This window comes from Neovison vison, chromosome 1, assembly GCF_020171115.1.
Source record: "Neovison vison isolate M4711 chromosome 1, ASM_NN_V1, whole genome shotgun sequence".
NCBI classification, from domain to species: Eukaryota; Metazoa; Chordata; class Mammalia; order Carnivora; family Mustelidae; genus Neogale; species Neogale vison.
The window spans coordinates 16,092,318-16,114,656 of record NC_058091.1 but is presented as its reverse complement, the minus strand read 5'-3'; the positions used below and the strand labels follow the sequence as shown (position 1 = coordinate 16,114,656).

Below are 22,339 nucleotides of genomic sequence, written 5' to 3'. Positions count from 1 at the left end.
TAGGGACCCAAACCAACATTTGCTCAGCAAATTCTAAGACAGTTGCTTAAAGATAAAAACAAACAAATCCTATCTAAGTTATATAATTAACCAAACCATCATTTTTAATGATTTGGGATCACTTTTCCTGGACCGAAAAGTTTTTCTCTAATGCAAAATGTGATAATTTCTTTGCTTTCTCTGTTGTCTCAGGAGCGTCCTTTAAAAAAGTTCAAAGCCTCAAGGCAGCGTTTCATAAATATGCTGTTTTTGAAGTGCAGATTACCTTTTTCCCTCCAGACATTTTCTTTCACTAGACCTGAGTTGGTGCCTGAAAATCTCTTTTAAAAACAAGACCCCCAGGTGGTTCCTGGCTTCTGGCAAGTAGAAGACACAGGGCTCTCAGAGAAAAGTTATACAGGAGGAAAACCAAGCCCCTTAGACCACTGTTAGCAAGATCTGGTGCATTCAAGTGTTTCCTCAGATCCCGGCAATTATTGTTTAGGAATATATTGATAGAGCACAGTTTTAAAAGGGGGATGCACCTGTGAATTTCCAACCCGACAACACACCCTGGAGGCACACGCCATGATCTTTGCTCCTTTGCAAAGTCCTCCTAGAGTCCGAGAGTTCACCAGGTCCCTCCCCCAGCCGCACACCTCTCTCTTCCTTCTTCCCATCCCCCAGCATTTCTCCTTCCGGCTCGGTTTGTTTAAATACCGTGTGGGAAGCGTGGGCACCGTTCAGACCATGTTTTTCCTGACTCCACTTTTGGTAGCAGTTGTCTGCATTTTGATTGCCTGGATCTTTAAAAATGCTGATGGAAACATGGAGAGAAGAAAGGGGGAGACTAGAGGCAGGGCCCAGGCCCGTCCTTGGGTGGATGAGGACCTAAAAGACAGCTCTGACCTGCACCCAGTGGAAGAAGGTAAGGATACCGGCACAGCTGCCTAGCTTCCACCTTCTGTGTTGTTTTGCTGGGCGCCCGCTGCAACCTGGGCTTATGGAGAGGAGGAAACACACACGGGCAAGTTTCCTCGGCAGCGTCTACTGTACAGATTACAGTACTATGTGACAGGCACAGGTCTTTTCTCTCAGGTGGTCAGCTTAGTACCTGCTGGCACCAACCCCCCTTGTTTTCTGGAAAAAGAGTCAAGGAACTGCTGAGGGGCTGGCGTTTTCCCTGGCCCCAGTCCTGTTCTGGCTGTTGAAATCTTTCTGAAGGGGCCCATCCCAGGCTGCTGGTGGGGGAAATGGTCAGGTTTGAAACAAGGACTTGGAAATGTAAAAAGTGACATCGGTTGAGGGGCTCACTACTTTCCCTTGGGCCAGGCTGTGTGGCTTAGAGACCACTCAGCTGTGTCCTCAAAGCTGGGTTTAGCGAACAAGGCAATAAACAGGTAAAATGAGGGAGGAATGAGGGGCCAAAGTGATCACCAGGGGTTTCAAGGAGGCATAGGGGCATGGTGGGGCCACAGGGAAAGGACAGTCAGGCCTGGCCGGTTACTAGGACACAAATAGCTATGGTGAGGAGGCATCAAGCAAAAGGAGCAGAAAGAGCATCAAAGCAGGGATGGAGCCCTTGGGAAAGATGCTGAGACGATGGGAGGACCACACTGGAGTGGGGTGGGGGGAGGAGATGGGTGAGAGTGAATTGTGGTGGTGAGCGTGGGCCCGGTCATGGCTGACCCGAGGTGGTAAGGGAGCAGGCAGGAAGGGAGAGGCTCTTGAGGCTTAAGCAATCAGGGTTTGAGGTTCGTCTGAGGTGGGTTTGTAGGATGGATTCAATTTGGAAGAGACTCAGTGATTCTCAGCTGGGCTAGTGATACCCCCACCCTGGGAAGAGGCCACCTGGATATGGTTGGGGGTGGTTGGGGGTGTATTGATGTGCCTATGTGCACGTATGTGCGCGTGTGTTCTGAGTTGCCCTAATCTCAGGATTGGGGGCTGGTGTATACAGCTGGCACTCAGTGCTGGGAGCCAGCCATGCTGAATGTAGCGTATAGAGTTCGAGGTCAGGCAGCCTCTGAGCAGACGTGCCTCTCACTCTTCATTTCACCAAAGGACATCCCACCCACATGGCAATTCGGCCCGGTTGAGAAGCACTTTTCGTAAGCAAAGGGACATCCGCTATGAAGCCGCATGATGGTCTGCCCTGGTCAAAAAGTTACAGGAAGAACAACAGGGTTTGGTAATACCTTGGGTAGGGGGAGAAGGGGAGGGTGAGAGCTGGAGGCTGGAAGAAGCAGAAGGACACTATCCCACACGGGGGAGAGGAGAGGACGCACAGAGAAGATGTTGAACAAACACAGGGACATGTTGGATTTGAGAAGATGACACATCAAAGCAGACAGGAAAAGGCAGTCCAGGTGAGGGGTCCAGAGACACTGATTGGACGCTCACCAGCACAAGGGGATACTTGAAACTTGGAAAACTGATGAATTCCCTAAAGGGATATTGCTGGCAAGAAGACTGAGGATGGATCTGGGGCACCTGCAGTTAAGAGGGGCCGTGGGTGGTGGTGGGAGAAGCGACCACAGACAAGACCATATGGGGGAGCAGCTCAGGATAATGATGACAGCAGGCTCTTAGAGAACACTGGCTCTGTTCACTTGGCATCCCAGCTGACGTAGAGTAAACCACTCAGTCTTCATGTCAACACAAGGTGGACACTGTTACTGTCCCACATTAGAGAGAAAGAAACTGGGGCTCAGCTATGCTAAGCAACCAGCTTAAGCAGGTCCTGGTAGAGCCAGGATGCAGGCAATCTGTTCTGGATTCTGGACACACAGCCAGTTGCTAGGCTGTCTTTCTAACAGAAGAATAACCTAGAACAGAGAGGGCAGGAGAAGACCATCACCCCAAGACATCAGAGGTAGTATGCTTTGAGGAAAAGTCCCTGAATTTGAAGAGTTTGGGGGATACGAGAGGAATTGGTAAGGCTGGTGGGGAACCAGGGGTGGGGGGCTGGGTCTGAAGTTTGGGAACACAGAGCAAACTGTATGGCCCTGTCTGGTTCTGTTCTCTTCCTACTTACTCATTTTTTGGAAAATCCTCTGCTTCTTTATTCTGTCCCTCACACAGAAGAATAAGTTGAATTTTAGGGGCATCTCAGGAGCCATGGGGCCCTCTGCTCTGAATGTGGAGTTCAGTCTATTGTTGGAATTTTTGTTGTTCGCTGACGTGACGCCTGCTGAGGTCTCACAGGTGATCAGTGAGAAGCGACATTTGAACCCAGGCTTCCCTGCCACTCTCAGGTCCCCACCCTTAAGCCCTGGATGGGTGTACACAGTCCAAGAAAGGATTCATGGCCCCAGTACCAGGTGTAGGTTTAGAGGAGACTGCGCAGGGAGTAGAAGAGATACAAGAGAAAGGATTCCATTTCTAAAGAAACATGGAGGTGCTTTTGATGACAGCAAATGGATACCAGATTCAAACTCTGCTGAAAGTTAATTATAGGAGACAATACAGTAAAATAAGTATTTAGGCCATCCTAGTGTGAGTTAAGAAAAATAATGGGTAACAATCCAATCTTTCTCACAAAGAATTCCTACTCCAGGTTCGTAGACCAGAGAATCAGCGTGTGTGGGTGGCTTGGGGAATGGGGGAAGGGTGCAGAATGGCCATGCTTACTAGACATCAGTCACAGACTTCCTTTGGGGGATGGCCAAACATGTGTTCTGTTAATATTTTCAGTTTCCTGTTTAACTGTAGCAGCAGTCTTAGGAGGACAAGTGACAAAGAGAAAACCTTAGATTGTCTCCCTAACACAAGGCAAAAATCCTGCACAAACATACTCTAGTCAGGCCTGATTCATGGAAGTGCATGGAAATGGAAATAAAAGAAAAAGAGAGAGGGAACACATCTCATCAGGATATGTTTGTTGTATTTATTTTTAAAATTTTTATTAGTTATTTGATAGCGAGCGAGAGAGAGCACAGAAGCAGAACAGTAGGCAGAGTAAGAGGGAGAAGCAGGCTCCCTGCTGAGTAAGGATCCTAACATGGGGCTCGATCCCAGGACCCTAGGATCATGACCTGAGCTGTAGGCAGTTGCGTAACCAACTGAGCCACCGAGGTGCCCCAGGATATGTTTGTTTTAATGTTGGTAGGAATTTGTCTTCACTTAGCTTTACTGACCATCCAAAAACTACTGTCCTAGTTGAAATTTTGGTTGTCCCAGATTGTCCAATCGCTACTAAGAAAGGCTTGCGTTAGCAATTTCATTTAGTTCAACCTAATACACTGTGTAACTTCCGGTGAGAAAAGATAAAACAAACAAACAAAAAAATCAGTCACACCAATGGAAGGCAGGAAAGGCGATGGGGGACAGAAGCAAGGGGAAAAAATGTGTTAGAAAAATGCTCAGTGGTAAGGGTAGATATATGTACATAGATATGTGCATATGTGTGTATATGATCTTATAAATTTCACACACAAATTAATGCATCTCTGTGTGTATATTATGATATATATACATACGAAATATATGTATATACATCTATATGACATATACGTATATATGTATATGTAGAGACAATATGCATCTTCAAGGTTTGTGCGTGGTCATTAAAAAAAAAGGCCTGTGTTAAAATTATCTAATGTGGGTAACCCCTAAGAATTAAAATTTAGGTAATCAAGGTAATAAGCAGCTGTCAGAACCAGTTTCAAATCTGTTCAATAGCTCAATGACAACTCACCTCAGTAAAAACTTAGCCAGCGGACCAGTCAGTGATAGTTTCTTGCTTCTGAAAGCCAGCCAATCAGGGATGAATTCACTTCAGTACCAACCAATCAACAACAGTATCAAACAAGTAACACTGTCCCTAGAGATGATATTAATCCTATTACATTTCTGGGAGTCACCAATCCCTGAACTCCAAGCTTCCCAACCGGTGGTATGCTATAGGTAGCCTCTGGGAGAAGCAAGAACCAATTGTTAAATATTCAGGAATTTCGTGCACCATTTTTGAATTATCACCTTGAATTGAGGACTGGATGAAAGTATTTACACAGAGGAAATTGGCAAGTGTTGTAAGTCAGGCTCCCCTACCCCCTCCTAGAGCTGGTTGACTAGCACATCACTGTCAAAAATACTGTAAAAGGTCAGCAGTATTTACTGTGTTCACAGAGACTCTCTTTTGCTATAGGAAGCAATAAATCTGGCTGTGTCTTTATTTTCATTATCCTTGGACACACACACACATACAAACACACATACACACAGCCATTAATACTTTTACATGGTCAGCTTTAAAAGGTTGATTTACCAAGACTTTTATAAGACCTTAAAACTTTAGGGCAAAGACAGGTAAAATCAGGTGGGAGAAAATTAGCAAAGGGAAAGGACTTGAATGGAGACATTGTCTTTGAGATCAAGTCTGGGTGGGCCCTAGGGGAAGGTTAGGACCAACACAGAGGTAGAAGGGGGGGCACTGAGATACCTCAAGAGATGATGGGGCTCAGAAAGAAGTTTGTCAAATTCATTTAGGATAGCACGGGGAAGAAAAATTTCTCTCTACCCTTCAAGGTTCTTCAAGCTCATCTAAGAATTAAATTCACATGAGACAGGTTAATAGAAGGAAAACACACACACACACACACACACACACACACACAATTAATTACGTGTGCACAGAAACCCAATACTAAAATTGAGACCCAAAAAAATGACCAAGCCAGGCAGATTTTATACATTCTAGACAGAGACAATAAATTTGTGAGGAGTTGATAGGACAAAGAAAACAAATGCTTGAAGGCTTCAATTAGGAAGGAATTCTAAACAGAATTTGGGCTGAGATAGTAGATTGGTAAAAAGTAAAAAGATTTGTTTATACAGGTTTCTTGGCTCTAAAGTCCCTGTCCTTGGTGATGAGGGTCTCTCTCTCTCAATATGCCATTGTGGCAGCTTTTGGGGCAGCCTGCCCTGAGCCCCTACAATAACATTGCTCTATTCAAGAACTTTCAATCTGAACATCCCCCAGATTCTCCAGCTGCCATACACCTCAGGAGCTGCTAGTGAAATATATACTGTAGGGTGCTGAATGACTGACAGGCCGGTGTGGAAAGGTGTGGAAACGGCGAGGGCTGAGGCCTCCGGGAAGGAGGTGTTCTCAGGGCTCTCAGGGCAGGGATTGAGCCCTTACCTTGCTCCATCCCCACCTTCATTATTGGTCTCCTGCAAGAGCTGCATTACCCTCACCCTTATTGCTTCTCAATGTTCTCCAAAATTCCAAGGAGGGAACAAAGATGACATGACACAAATTGGCCTTTTAGCTTCCTAGCTAGAAAATTTGGCTCATTTGCAAAGGTTTTGAAATAGAACTGCAAAAACACAAAAGCAACTTATGTAGACATGCAGCCAAAAAAAAACAAAAAAACAAAAAAACAAAAAAAAAAATACCACAAACTATCTTTGTGTTAAGCATTAGAGAATACATGTGGCCTAGAACTTCTTGGCTGTTAAACCTAATTACAGTGGAGTTTGGGGTTCCTTGGCATTAAAGCAATGATAAAAGGTGAGTAGTTCTTGGTGTCAACCCCAAGTGTGCAAACCCCAAGTGTGGCAGCACAGACTTATAGCAAAAAGTGGACCATAAATGCACACATTTGTTTTGAAATACGTGGGTTTTATGCCTGAATGAATCTCCCAGAGTGGCTTGGCTGGTCTAGCATGGAAACAAAATGACTAGCTTATAGTGGCTGTTCTCTTTCCTCTTAGAGCAGTCAGGAGGTCAAGGGGAAGGAGAAAAGTACCTTTGGTATCAGTTCACTGCCCTGCCGTTCTGCTCTGGGAGAAGCTCCAGGAAGACCAAGCCTTTTAGGACAATCCAACCCAGCATTGATCAGGCCATTTGTCTGCTCTTCTCACTGATAATGTTTAGGCAGCAGCCGCTTCATTCTGCTACGGTGGGAACGCTTACCTTGGACTTTAGAAGCTGCAGAAACTGCCAAATCATGCACCTAGACTACCTTTAGTTTATACAAATGCTGAATGGATTAGTAAGAGTTGGCAACTTACTTTTCAAACAGGTAATGAGGCATTTCATGCATTTGCTCATTTACCACCTACTAAGAACAGAGGTTGTCAGACTTCATAACAAATGATATAGAAGTTATCACTGGTGTTGAAAGTCTTTATTGACACATTTGATAAGTTCAGTGTTGATAACTGATAACACTTGGGTTTGGTTGAGAATTGATCGCTAGAAAGCTGATAGGTGTCTGCTGCTATTCCCCGATCACACCTACTTCCTTTTAACTGAGTAACTGGGCATTTTCATTAAATGTGTATAGTTTGGGTCCAAACTTCCCTGACTAGTAAAATATATAAGGAATTTTCTCACTAACAGCAATGTGCAAACTATTGTACTTGCTAACCTTGTATTGTCATTGAGGTTTTCAGTGTCTTTGAAGTCATCCCCTCTTGCCTTCTCTCTCCCCAGTCAGTCCTCAAAGACCTAGGAGTGAAGTATATGCATATGATTGAAGGCGAAAGTTAATCCTTTACCTGAATTCCACCTGGAATGTTCCAGACCCTCAGGGCCGGGCACTGGATCCTCTTGTTCTCTTCCTTCTTTTCCTGTTGTCATTCTCATCTTTATGGGGAGGTTCCCAAAGTGACATCCAGCCTTCTGGACTCAGACTTCTAGTTTCACACTAGGAATCTCTGCTTGAACAACTCACAGGCATCTCAAATGTGATGGACTAGTGATTCCTACCTCTACTTCCCCCAGATGGTTCCCCCAGATCGCTCATCTTCTATCTCAGTAGATGGTCCCACTGTCTTCCCAGGTGCTAAAGCCTGCCACCTGGGTCTCATCCTTAGTCCCTCTCTCTCTCCACTCCCAACCACACACTTCCGCAGGTCTCATCATTTGTATCTCCAAGATGCTCCAAGAATTTGTCATTCTTTTGTTGCACAACTAGCCTGGCCAACATCATCCCATCCTGGCTATTGTAGTGGTTTTTCAATGGTTCTTTCTGCTTCACTTTTGTCTCCCTCCGATATACACCTCACCCTGCTTCGTTTATGCTTTCTATCTGTTGGTTTCTCCTTGCTCCATTCCAGATATTTTCTTCTGAGTTTTCTTCCAGTTCACTAATTTTTTCTTTAGGTATGTATATCCTGCTTTAAATTCATCCATTAAGTTCTTAATTCTATTACCTTATTTTTCAATTTGGAAGTTTATTTTTTTCATATTTTCTATGTCACCTTTTATCTTTTTCTGTACCCTACAGATTTGTGCTTTTTCCTCTCAAAACCTAGTAATCATAGTAGTTTTATCTTTTGAGTCTGGTCATTCTAATATTTGGAGACTTTTTAAATAACAATTCTGTTGTTTCTTGCTCAAAATGTTTTCTTTTTATGCTTGATTGACTATGGTGGGTAATTGTAGTTAAAATTACTTGTATATTAGCATTTGCTTCTGTTAGACAATGGAGACATTTATAGGCAAGGGCACCTATTTCCAAGTTCAAGTTTTAGGCAAGACCCACCAAATGGTATAACCCCTTGGGGACTATTATATTTATTATCCATGCTTTCTTTAAGAATGTAATCTTGGGGTCACAGCTTATTCGCCTTCTCACTGTGTATGGGTCTGAGCTTTGATTCTTGCCCCCCACAACCCCTCAAAATATAAAAATAAAAATTCAAATATGTAGAGATTGGCAAATACTATCAAAGAAAATGTGGCTTCTGTGCTTACTTGCCTCTGCAGGCTCATATTTCCCTTCAGTTTTGGCTTAGGAATTTCTTACTACATTGTCAGCAATTCATTGTTGTTGTTGTTTTAAGACTTTAAAGATACTTTATTTCATGATCTTAGTGGTTTTCAGTTTGTGGGATATTGTTTCAAATACACCAGTCAGCCATTAATAGGAATTTTCATTCTTCATCTTTGTGTAGTGGGATATTGTTTCAAATACACCAGTCAGCCATTAATAGGAATTTTCATTCTTCATCTTTGTGTAGGTAAAATTTCTTTTCCTTGATTTCTAACCAGTATGGCATTTGGATAGTCAATAGTCAAGATCAGAGTTCAGGATTCTGTGGACTCATTCTTTTCATTTTTTCTTGATGTTTTTGAAATGATAATCTTGCAGACATTTTTGAGAACTTTATTTCCTTCTCCCTGTTGGCCACCTTATGACTGTAGGGGAGAAAAAATAATTTCCCCTCTACTCTTCTAGGTTCTTGGCTGAGGAAACCACCCCCACCAATAATAAAAGACACACTAAGAAGTGAAAAAAAATAGGATCTTAATAACACATATACTTCCTGTATACATGGGACAGATTCAGGAAAATTGAGTGAGTCCCTGAAATGGCCCAAGCCACCACCTTAATTACCATCTTCTACAAAAAATGAAAGAAAGATGTTGGGGGAGGAGGATCCAGTTATGGGAAGTTATCAAGAAGAGCACAATATGACCCCGCGATTGCACTCCTGGGTATTTACCCCAAAGATACAGATGTAGTGAAAAGAAGGGGAACATGCACCCCAATGTTCATAGCAGCAATGTCCACAATATCCAAACTGCAGAAGGAGCCGATACGCCCTTCAATAGATGAATGGATAAAGAAGATGGGTCCATATATACAATGGAAAATTACTCAGCCATCAGAAAGGATGAATATCTACTATTTGCACCAACATGGATGGAACTGGAGGAGATTATGCTAAATGAAATAAGTCAAGCACAGAAAGACAATTATCATATGGCTTCACTTATTTGCAGAACATAAGGAATAGCAGGGAGGATATTAGGAGAAGGAGGGGGAAAATGAAGGGAGGGGGAATCCATGGAGGAGGTGAACCAGGAGAGACTATAGACTCTAGGAAACAAACTTAGGGTTTTAGAGGAGAGGGGGTGGAGGGATGGGTGAGCCTGGTGATAGGTATTAAGGAGGACACATATTGCATGGACCACTGGGTGTTGTATGCAAACAATGAATCTTGGAACACTACATCAAAAATTAATGATGTACTCTATGGTGACTGACATAACATAATAAACTTTTTAAAAATAAAAATCACTTTAAAAAAAGAGTAAGGTTGTTGTGCAGATTTAAGTCTACCTTCTCCATTGACAAAAAAATTTCTTGGGAGAGTCCTTTTCTTCTTGGTACAGAAAAGGCTTATGAATGGAGATATCCTTTATAAAAGTAAGTGTTCCTTACAAAAAGGTAACTTTTACTCTGGTTTTCAGAAATTTTCTTGTGTCTGTTGTTTCTTAAAAATTCAGCTCAATGTAGTTCTTATGTCAAAAAGGCATATTTGGGGGTGGCGTAATCTGCTCCCCTTCATGACCAAGAGAGGTCATTGAATTTCCTGCTTTTCTTGCTTGTATTTGCAGATGCTGATGACTGGCAAGACTCAGAGGAAAATGTTGAACATATCCCATTCTCCCACACCCGGTATCCTGAAAAGGAAATGGTTAAGCGGTCCCAGGAATTTTATGAACTTCTCAATAAAAGGCGGTCTGTCCGATTCATAAGTAATGAGCAAGTACCCATGGAAGTCATTGATAATGTCATCAAAGCAGCAGGTCTGTAATGGCACATTGCGTCCTTGAGAATGTCAGCTGCAAGTGATAATACTGGGGCGATAAAGCTCAAACACAGTGAACAAAGCCCAGAGCAATGCATTTATCTCTAAAGGCTTACCCAGGTATTGACTGGCTGCCAGAAACATAAAGATTTCCACTTTCTACAAACTATTGACTATTACAAACTTCCTGGGAGCAGATGTAACAACAGTGTAAAGCTTCTGAAATTACTGAATATTATGATCTTTTATTAAAAAGTAAAATTTTTGAACATACTATTACATACTAGAAGAGAAACATGCCCTTTCTTTCCCCTCCTCTTGAAACACATGGATGCACACATATACACACACCCTCACATTTATGCATTTCTCTTTTTGGAACCAAATTTTTTATATTATACAGCACCATGCTCTCATACTGTTCTCTAATGAACTAGCAACATTCACTATGTGAATTTGCAGAGTAATCTACAGCAAGACACTCCATTTTCAACATAAATTGATATCTCTATGGAGGAGAATAAAAGAATTACAGAAGAAGGGGGAAGAGACATAAGAGAAATCTTCCTATTTGAATACTATTGGAGTATTGTGTATTATTCCTATATAAGTCACATTTAAGCTCATTTGCAGAAATATTACATGGCTATTGTGACCCATTGCTCAAAATGAAAGGAAGCAAGAATAAAGCATTCATTTAAACTAAGAATACAAATGTACTCGCTAGTTTTTTATTTAACAATAACAGTCCTTGAGTTCCTTCTACATATTTACCTTTACCTACATTTGTGTGTTTATACATATGATGTGCAGATGAATTTGGCATATCAGAAATGTTAGGGAACAATTTATTTCTTATGTGTAGTGATGCCAATATTTAGTGGAAAAACATGGGTACAACGGAAACTGGAATCACTCTTCTCAGAAATACGGGCTTTGTGTGTAGCTTTTGACTTGCATTTCGCAATCCAGTCATGCCCTCTCAACCACACGGAGTGGTTGGAGGCAAAGATCCCCATCAAGCAGGCAGTTCTAACCGCCCCCCTGCCTCACCCCCCCACCCCCCGTGCAGAGATTATGTCATTAAATTACTCACTAGGGAGAAAGGAATACTTCCTTCTGAAATAGCCTACCTATGGGTCACATTCTCTCACTTGGAACAGCAGGCCATCTCTGGGACAGCAGGGTGACTCACAGCAGAAGATGGCCCTGGTTGGAATCTGAAAAAGAATTCAAGCTCCTTGCGCAGTGAGATACACTAAGAAGCTTTGATTCAGGTTCCTGGGACTGACCCAAGTGTGGGCTGAGGGTTCCCATAGCCCATGAGACCTGAAGACAGACTTATGTGTACTAAGCACCCAGGGCCAGGAGATCTCATGTGTCCCCAGGACCACAAACTGCACAGTACCACATTCAGGGTTCTGATATAGGTACCAAACAATTTGTAGTTCAGTTCCCTTTCATGAGTATTTCATTTATTTATTATTATTATTTTTTTAAAGATTTTATTTATTTATTTGACAGACAGAGATCACAAGTAGGCAGAGAGGCAGGCAAAGAGGGGTGGGGTGAGTAGAAAGCTCCCTGCTGAGCAGACAGCCCAATGCGGGGCTCAGTCCCAGGACTCTGAGATCATGACCTGAGCTGAAGGCAGAGGCTTAACCCACTGAGCCACCCAGGTGCCCCTTATTATTATTATTTTTTAAAGGTGAGTTTTATTTTTATTTTGAGAGAGAGTGTAAGCGGGGAGAGGAGCGGAGGGAGAGAGAAAATCTCAAGCTTAACATGGAGCTGGAGGTGGGACTTGATCTCACGACCCTGAGATCATGACCAGCGCTGAAATCAAGAGTCAAATGCTTAACTGACTGAGCCACCCAGGTGCCCATTTCATAAGTGTTTAAAAGTCATTTTGCCATTTGAATTTTTATCATTTTCAGTAAGCTTCATGACTTTATCCTGTTTCAAGAATATCAAAACAAACAACGTCTCAGATATTTGGGCCGTCAGAGTTTCCCTTCTGGATTCACCTAGTGGTCAAGGCACAGTTATTTAGGGATGTTTTCTTCCACATAATTAGAGAAGTGGTGATAAATTCCCATAGCCCTAGAACCACTGGTCTTGAATTCAGTTAGCTGGTGTGTTGCCCCTAAAGGGATGCAGAATGAAACGGAGTGGCAGCAACATACCAGCGGCCAAGCCCTTCGTTCACCGGGTGATCTAACTTCATTTTGAACACGTATGAGTTATCATATCTATCCTTAATGAACATTTTCACATTTTCCTGTGTTTTAATTTCTAATTTTAATTTAATGGATGGTAGGAACAGCCCCAAGTGGGGCCCACACAGAGCCCTGGACCTTTGTGGTTGTGAAGGACCCGGACGTGAAGCACAAGATTCGGCAGATCATTGAGGAGGAGGAGGAAATAAACTACTTGAAACGGATGGGACGCCAATGGGTCACGGACCTGAAGAAGCTGAGGTACAAAAGTTGATGGAGTTATTAACCTCTCTGTGCTTGGTTTTCTCATCTGTAAAATGGGAATGTCTAGGATTTACTTCATTATGAAAATTAAATGTGTAAGCATGTTTGCCATCCGCGTCTTCGGGAAATAAATGGGCTTTGACCCAAGCAATAGTAAATAAAACACTGGGGACTTACTTTTCTCCTATCCGGAATGTAAGATTGTGAGGTATTTCTCAGGACCTTGACTGAAGTAAATTCCAGTTGCTGAAGTGATACCATCTTCCAAGCGATGTTATTAAGCAGGATTTAGTTTGGGTACAGTTAGTAAGAGTAGATATTTAGTGTAAGTGTAATATCTATCAGGCGTTAGTCACTGCGCAGGCCTCCTTATCTCCAGGAAGGAAGTGTGGTGAAACTCATTGTGACTAGATTTAATGCATTAGGGTAGGTCCTCTAAGTTGTCTGTTCCTCTAGTCGCTGTGACTAACAGCGACTTGTAGAGTCTCTTTCCCCACTGAGGGCCAGTAGTCCTTCATAATAGCTCAGATGCATTTCATAACTTCTCAGTCACTTTTGTCATCAAAACGGTCACTTTCAATTGTTTAGACTCTGCTTTGTCATTTGCTGAGTCCTCTTTATAAACTCTGCCTTCCCGACAAAGGCCATTTCCATTCCCCTCCAGGGTGCCCTGAGGCTGAGGAGGGACAATGGAACGAGATTTGGTACTTGGAATACAGAGGTCTTCATACCTGTGGCTTGCAGTTGTAGGCATTCCGTGGCCAGTCCTGGGGTGTTATCCAACACCCCACTGTGACCCAAGCCTGTAAGACAGGGAAGGGCAATGAGATTGCAGCCCTGGGGGAGAAGAGGAGGGACCTCTCATCCAGTAGTCAGGGCTGGCTGGGGGAGGGGAAGAGGGCCTCTTGGCTCTGCTCCTGTTTCATTTATTTGGCCCCAGAGGACATATTTTTCCTAAGATATTTAAACCCTAAGAAATTGATGTCTTATGGAGTTTTAACTTATTACCATGCTCTGGAACTAGCACAGGATATTAATAATAAATATAAGAACCTTATTGCATATTCATGGGGGAAAAATGGGATGGGTCAAATTGAGTTCCTACCTCGGATGGCCTGCTCTTTGCATGCACAGTGCCTACAGAATGCCGCTAGCCCCTGGTCCTCTCCCCAGCGAAGGCAGAATTAGTCACTCTTTCGTCCCTGTGCTCCAAGAACCTAACATACACTTTCTGTGCATCTAATATGGCCATTTTATCACATAGCATTTTAATTATTGGTTTACTTTTCTTCTTGTGTTATAGGCCGTATTTCAGAAAGATTATAGACTTTCTCTGCTGATAGTATGTACACACACATGTATACATAAAAACTCTAGGAGTCCAGATTTAAGGTGTCTTACATTAAGCTATCTAGCATAGTGCTGATGCATAGTGGGTAACTGAATAAATGTTTGTTGAACTGAATTGCAAATGAGCATATATCCTGACATCCTGTTTGAGTCAGTTTTGAAGCCCATAGCTGTCATTAAAGACTCAATATACAACCTGGGTCCAACCTACCTGTCAAACCTTCTGTTTTTCTGTTTGTGGGTCTAAGCCCTCTACCCCAGGCAGGAGGTCCTATTTGTCCTTCTCCTAATAGGTCTTGTTGCTATGTTTTTATTAGCTTTAATGTGATGTCATAATAAATTCCTGTAAAATTTAACAAACCAGAAATATGTGATACTAATGTATGGCCAGGCAAAAAAAAGTATAAAAATCATTAAAATTATTAATTTGCCTTTGAACCAAGGTAAACTGCTTAATATTCATCTTGCATTAATTTTTTTTGAATTATCCATTTTAAAATAATAGTAGTAGTAGTAATGCTTACACCCGCATATCAGTGTGTGCTAGATTAGATATATTTCTAGGTATTTTATCTATATGACTGATCTCACCCACACAATAGCTGTATGGGGTGAGTGTCTGACAATGCTCTTTACATATGCGGGAGCTGAGCCATGGGACATCCAAGAAGTTGCCCAACATGGCAACATCCGTCAGCTCCAGAGTTTATGCTCTTTGTAAATGATGACCATTCTCCATGTTTCTAAGGAGAAAAGGATTAATAATAGCCCAATGTGACTAAGCTGACTGAAGTGTGGTACTACACTTGATCTTAGCCAAAAGGCAAAGAAGCATGTAAGCTGATAGAAGCATGGGAAGGTAGTTTTGGAAATGTAAACTGTAGAAGTTAAGAGTGTAAGAGGAACCATAGAAAACTGCACAAGTGAGTTTAGTATGTTTTAAAACAGTGAAGCATAACTAGGCTTAAAATGAAATCATCCTTTGTTAATTAATGACCTAATGTGTCTGTATCCTAAAAAAACCAAATTTCTGGGGCGCCTGGGTGGCTCAGTGGGTTAAGCCGCTGCCTTTGGCTCAGGTCATGATCCCAGGGTCCTGGGATCGAGTCCCGCATCGGGCTCTCCGCTGAGTGGAGAGCCTGCTTTCCTCTCTCTCTCTCTCTGCCTGCCTCTCTGTCTACTTGTGATCTCTCTCTGTCAAATAAATAAATAAAATCTAAAAAAAAAAAAAAAAAACACCACATTTCTAATATATAGCATTGCATGAGTATTACTTTGAATATCTGTGCTGGAATAAAACTTTCACCAAATGTATCAGATACAGTCATAGAATAGAGAAAGATAGGCTTCTTAGCTGGAAAGCAAAAATTGAAACTTAATATTAATATCTCACATGAATTATCTCCCACTCCCACAAAGTTCCCTTCTTTTTCTCCACAACAGGATGGACAACATTACACTCTCTGACCCAGTGATTTTGGTTAAACCTCACCATCATCTTTTTCTTTTCCTTTGCTCCTATACCAGACCTATCAGCTCCAGCCTTTATGCCTCCCCAAATTCTCCTAGTCCATTGGCCATAGCAATCCGCCTCTTTCAGAAATAAACCCGATCACATGAAGCTTCTGCTCAGGAGCTTGTGGTCACTTTCCATTATCTACCAAATGATGTAAGTAACAGCCCCCCTGTGCTCCACCGTGTACCTCTTTCTCTAGGTGACCAGGCTTTTGAAAATTCCAGCCTGCCAATCATCCTCTGTCCTGACTCTGCCTTTACTCGTCGACTTAGTAGGATGCCCTTCCCTGTGCCCCCTTTCCATCTGGTCTTCAGCGCCACACCTCAAGGGAAACTCTGGAAAAGTTCTTCTGATCTGCTTATTTAAAATGATCAACCCTTCATTTGGAGAACTCCTGATGTACTTGACTTACTTTTCTTTAATTCTACTTACCAGGTTTCAGTTTGCCAAGTTTTCCATAGTGCCCTCTGGGTTATAGGACCATCTTCATCTCTTTTAGCATTTCTTGAGCCTTGTCATGCTATATCCTTATGAACACATGTTTACTGGATTGAATGACCCTGGACAGAAAAATAAGACACACACAAAAATTCTGTTCTTGTAAAAATTGAAATATAAAAGACAAGAAAATGCTTTGATTTTATTTTTTGTAAATATTTATTTATTTATTTGAGAGAAGGAGGAGAAAGTGCATGGAGGGGCAGACGGAGAGGGAGAGAAATCCTCAAGCAGACTCCCCACTGAGCACAGAACCCATCATGGGTCTTGATGCCAGGACCCTGAGACCAAGACCTGAGCTGAAACCAAGAGTCATCACTCAACCAACTGAGCCACCCAGGTGCCCCGAGAAAATGCTTTTATTTTAGACAGAAATAAGCCAAGTTGGAAAAAAAAATCATTATGAGCAAATAGTCTCTGAATTATCTTTCTTTCCCTTCAGAACCAATTGGATTAAGGAGTACTTGGACACAGCTCCCGTTCTGATTCTGATTTTCAAGCAAGTTCATGGTTTTGCCACAAACGGCAAAAGGAAAGTCCACTACTACAACGAGATCAGTGTCTCCATTGCTTGCGGTCTCCTCCTGGCTGCCCTGCAGGTATGTTCCCCTGCCCAGCCCGCCCCAAAGACAGAAGCCAGGCTCCAGGGCCAAACAGTGGCCTTATTCACACATTTCAGCCAAGTTTCTAGTCTAGAGACATTTGGAAGTTGTTTGTCTAGAGCTGGATTTCTAAGTAAGGCAACTCTGATGTACTAAAAAAAAAAAGTCACCCTAGAAAGCTGGATTGGTGAGTATAACGTTGCCACAAGCTGGGATTCTTCCAGAAATTCACTTATGTACGACATCAGGCTCAGGAAAACACTGTGTTTGCCTGCGACCATAACAACAGGAAGCTTCCAGGATTTCAGCGGACACACCGCCTAGCTGTGCTCGCCACTGTCGGAGCCAGTGGAATGATGACAGCACTCCGAAGAGGGCTCTGTCCTAGAGCTCTTCCTGGAAAGTCGAGATGACACTGCACTGCATGAGAAAGATGTCTCTATGTGCTTTAAAAAAAAAAAAAAATTCCAACTCTGTAGGAGCTAGACACTGTTCAGCATGAAATAGAGCAGGAATTGACATACACTTTTTACATGATTCCATTCATTCCCTAAACCCATAGCTTCTGAGCACCGTCTACTGGACAGGCCCCAGGCAGGGGTAGAGGAGGTCCCAGGGGTAGCTGCCTCGTGTGTGAGCTGTGTGCACTTTCTAGTGGAAACTGGGGTCCACTGGTGGAGAGAGACAGAAAACACAGAAAGCAAGAGAAGCAAGAAAAGATTATTAGGACAAATGATTGTACCATCAAGAGACAAACAATTCCCAAAACCTACATGCTTCTTCAAGAAAAATGCATATGCCAAAAACACCTCGCAAAATATAGTCATTGTTACACCAAAGAGACACTCGCTTTTAGATTTCTTGAGAAGTCAGCCTCAAGCAAGTGACCCCTTATTTCCTTCCTGAATCTGTGACTGGTTAAAATAGAGGAAGTGACGTGTGAGGTCGGACCATATGGCCCCACCCTTCATTCATCTTAGCCTGTTGGGAGGAGAACAAAAACAGAAACACGTGAAATTAATTCTCCAAGAAAAAAAAAAAAGACGAGAAAAGAAACTGGGGACTGGATATCCTCACAGAGATGTTGTAGGGGTGAAAAAAGTAATGCGTATGAAAACACTTAACTGGAAAGTATATGTTTATTTTTTGTTTGTTTGTTATGTTAGTCACCAGACAGTACATCATTAGTTTTGGAGGTAGTGTTGCAAGATTCATAGTTTGCGTATAACACCCAGGGCTCCATGCAATACATGCCCTCCTTAAGGTACATGTTTTAAAAAAAAAAAAAAAAAAAAAAAAAAAAAAGTGCTTAGTTCAGAGGTTTTCTCAAACTCCAGTAGGCAGCCACGTCCCCTTAGTGTTGAGTTTGCTGCCCTCTAGCGGCGCCTCAGGCCTAATTCTGAGTCTAGGTCCTAGTTGTGAGGGAGGCAAGAGGAATCTTCCTGAAACCCCCATCTGCACAGATCCCATAATGACCTGACCAAAGAGCCTCTCCTGCAGGACTGTCCAAGTCAGTTCCAGAACTTCTGTCTGTCTCTGGACACTCTCTCCAGTGTCCCTCTCGTTGGCAAAGTTGGGGGGATGGAGATAGTTAGCTTGGGAGACATCTCGAAGCTGCACATGAATTTTTTAAGTGTTTATTATCTGGAGAGGATTGGGGAGAAGTTGATGGAGTTGATGGAGAAGTTGATGGAGTAATTCCTCTACCTCCAACGGATCCCCGGATCCCTGGGTCTTCTGTGATTGGACATAGCTGGGGATGACGCTCTTCTTCAATGCTGATTATATAAACATAGGAGCTCCCTGCTTCTAGGGGTGTTCCTTTGGTGTATTAAAATTCCTCGGGGCACCTGGGTGGCTCAGTGGGTAAGCCACTGCCTTCAGCTCAGGTCATGATCCCAGGGTCCTGGGATCAAGCCCTGCACCAGGCTCTCTGCTCAGCAGGGAGCCTGTTTCCCCCACACACACACCCCGCCCCCCGTCTCTCTCTGCCTGCCTCTCCGCCTCCTTGGGATCTCTGTCTGTCAAATAAACCTTGTGTCTGATGAGTCCCATGTAGTTTTTTTTTTTTTTTTAAGTATGACCACAACTTTAATGGATATATCATATATATATATATATATACACACACACACATACATACATGCATACATAGGTATATATAGTATTTTTTTATAAATTAATTTATTTATTTTCAGAAAAACAGTATTCATTATTTTTTCACCACACCCAGTGCTCCATGCAATCCGTGCCCTCCATAATACCCACCACCTGGTACCCCAACCTCCCACCCCCCCCCACCACTTCAAACCCCTCAGATTGTTTTTCAGAGTCCATAGTCTCTCATGGTTCACCTCCCCTTCCAATTTCTCCCAACTCCATTCTCCTCTCTAACACCCCATCCTCCATGCTATTTGTTATGCTCCACAAATAAGTGAGACCATATGATAATTGACTCTCTCTGCTTGACTTATTTCACTCAGCATAATCTCTTCCAGTCCCGTCCATGTTGCTACAAAAGTTGGGTATTCATCCTTTCTGATGGAGGCGTAATACTCCATAGTGTATATGGACCACATCTTCCTTATCCATTCGTCCGTTCAAGGGCATCTTGGTTATTTGCATAGTTTGGCGACCGTGGCCATTGCTGCTAGAAACATTGGGGTACAGATGGCCCTTCTTTTCACAACATCTGTATCTTTGGGGTAAATACCCAGGAGTGAAATTGCAGGGTCATAGGGAAGTTCAATTTTTAATTTCTTGAGGAATCTCCATACTGTTCTCCAAAGAGGCTGCACCAACTTGCATTCCCACCAACAGTGTAAGAGGGTTCCCCTTTCTCCACATCCTCTCCAACACATGTTATTTCCTGTTTTGTTAATTTTGGCCATTCTAACTGGTGTAAGGTGATATCTCAATGTGGTTTTAATTTGAATCTCCCTGAGGGCTAATAATGATGAACATTTTTTCATGTGTCTGATAGCCATTTGTATGTCTTGATTGGAGAAGCGTCTGTTCATATCTTCTGCCCATTTTTTGATATGTTTGCCTGTTTCGTGTGTGTTGAGTTTGAGGAGTTCATTATAATCCTGGATATCAACCTTTTGTCTGTACAGTCATTTGCAAATATCTTCTCCCATTCTGTGGGTTGCCTCTTTGTTTTTTTGACTGTTTCCTTTACTGTGCAAAAAAAAAAAAAAAAAAAAAAAAAGATTCCTCACATTTCCTTCCATGAAATAACCATTCCTATTTCTTAACTATCAGTGAAAAATAAGACTAGTGTTTTTCTTCTTCAAGAAGCCTCTCACCATCGGGTCAAAAGAATGTAGGGACTGGGAGATTGAGGAGAGCAGGTGAAGTTCAAGGTACAATTGCCCGGGCTGGCTTCTGGGAAAGGATGGGACAAGCAGACATCACAGGGACCACCATGTCCCCAAGCTAAAGGCAAAGCTGTAACTTCTTTTCCCCCTCACTTGCCTGTGTATTCTCTCCCCTCCTGTTGCAGAATGCGGGACTGGTGACTGTCACTACCACTCCTCTCAACTGTGGCCCCCGACTGAGGGATCTCCTGGACCGCCCCACAAATGAAAAGCTGCTGATGCTGCTCCCAGTGGGGTACCCCAGCAAAGAGGCCACGGTGCCCGACCTAACACGGAAACCTCTAGATCAGATCATGGTGACCGTGTAGTCAAGAGCCCATCCGGGATGCTGGCAGACAATGGCTTGGTCCTCTCTTGTCCCTCTTGGGTGTACAAGGCTGCTCTTTCCACGGCGGTTAGGTCTCCCCAGCACCCTATTCCACTCAAGAAACTTTCCACCGCATCGGGTCCTTGGAGTCTGAGAAGTCCTGCTCCCCAGAAATAGTAAGAAGGCAACGGGTACTTTTGTGTCTCATCCACTCTGGAAATGCATTAAGCTTTTACTAAGAACAGGCCCTGGTTTTTAAGTTTTTAAAACTCTTCCAGAAAAGTCACTGGTGGTTTTTTTCCTCTTACATTTTAAAAGCTCATAGGCAGGAAAGAGTCACCAGAATGTTGAACGTAGCCCAGAGAACTCGGCTATGTGATCATTCTTGAATTTAAATTTAGACTCATCAAGTAACTTCTGCCCTCTGATTTCTGGTGGCTTTTAGGCCAGGATGTGCTTTTGAGATCTACTCTTTTGCTGAACTTCATGGCTATCCTGCTAGTTTTTAATAAGTAACTGTCAAAATAATTCCAGCATCACCATCACAGAACAGAACAGCTTGCGCAGGTGGCTCTGACCGGCAGCCCTTCGAACGTGCGAAGGGTTGTTGATTCATGGAGTGGCGTGTTGGAGCTGGTTCACACCAGCTTGTGGAAGCAAGCTGATAAGGATTCAGGAATTTTGTGAGCCTGTTATTAAACCATTTGTCGCTGGAAATCGCCCATGGTGGAGTGTTTACAACACCGCAATTGATTGATACTACAAATCAGACTTTGTTTCCTTTTTCCTAAAGGGAACTGTTTTCCATACACAGCACAAACAGTGTCTCCCTTCTTTTCTACTCGAGCCCACAAAAGATATTCCTTTTCTCTAGATGGCAGTCAAGCCGTTTGGGACTGATGGGGTAGGAGGTGCGAGGTTGGGAGTGCCAGACCTCGTCTTTGGCCCATGACTCTGCCTTCCCTTCCCTGGGCTCCACACACGCGGGCACACTCATAGCTCAGATCAGTTCTCATCCAGCATCCCCACTGGTCTCTTTATCCCTTCTATCACCCTTTTTCTATTTTCTTACTCAGCTTCCTCAAGAAAAACCTCTCCTGCCTCTTTTCATTCCTCTTGGGAGTCATAAAACCTAGGAAAAGCCCTGAGCGTTTTTGATGAGTCGGAGGCTGGTGACGAATCTGTATTAGAGAAAAGAAGGACTTTAATTTTCCTTTAAAATATAATTAGGTATTACAAGAACTTGTGCCCTCAACCACCTCTGAAGTCCTTGAAGGCTCTAGAAGCTTCCTTTAAAATCTCCAAAATCTTGTACCTCTGGTTTCATTTTTCTCTAAACATGCTTTTCCCCAAGGCTACAGACTTTAATAAATGCCAACTCTCTTACATTTTGTTTCTGTTCTTTTTTTAATATCATTAGTATTGTGACAGGTATTTGTCCTGGGCTCTTTATTGTAAATGAGCATCGTTTTAACTACATTGTTAAAGCCTTATTTGACTTAACACGGGTTTGGAACAGGAGCCTAACCATTGTATTTCAGACAGTTTTTCGTAGAAAAAAATATATTCTGAGAGTTCCAGGTATCAGAATAATAAACACACTTTGGTGTTACAAATGCAAAGAAATTGGCATTAGAGTGATACATTTCTTGTGTTTTGAAACTAGTTGA

At 42.8% G+C, this 22,339-nt stretch overlaps 1 protein-coding gene across 2 annotated transcripts; it reads left to right on the top strand.

Annotated features, from left to right (window-relative positions):
* Window positions 1-620: 620 nt before the first annotated feature.
* IYD (iodotyrosine deiodinase) lies at window positions 621-22,055 on the top strand. 2 transcript variants are annotated; one of them, XM_044244086.1, is made up of 5 exons: window positions 621-907; window positions 10,340-10,531; window positions 12,854-13,013; window positions 16,823-16,979; window positions 20,488-22,055. In XM_044244086.1, the coding sequence occupies exons 1-5, from the start codon at window positions 730-732 to the stop codon at window positions 20,668-20,670; spliced, it is 870 nt and encodes a 289-aa protein (XP_044100021.1). In that variant the 5' UTR covers window positions 621-729; the 3' UTR covers window positions 20,671-22,055. The 2 variants fall into 2 exon arrangements, with proteins under 2 accessions (XP_044100021.1, XP_044100028.1); XM_044244093.1 differs by lacking the exon at window positions 621-907 and having other exon boundaries at window positions 10,340-10,463.
* The last annotated feature ends 284 nt before the right edge of the window (window positions 22,056-22,339 follow it).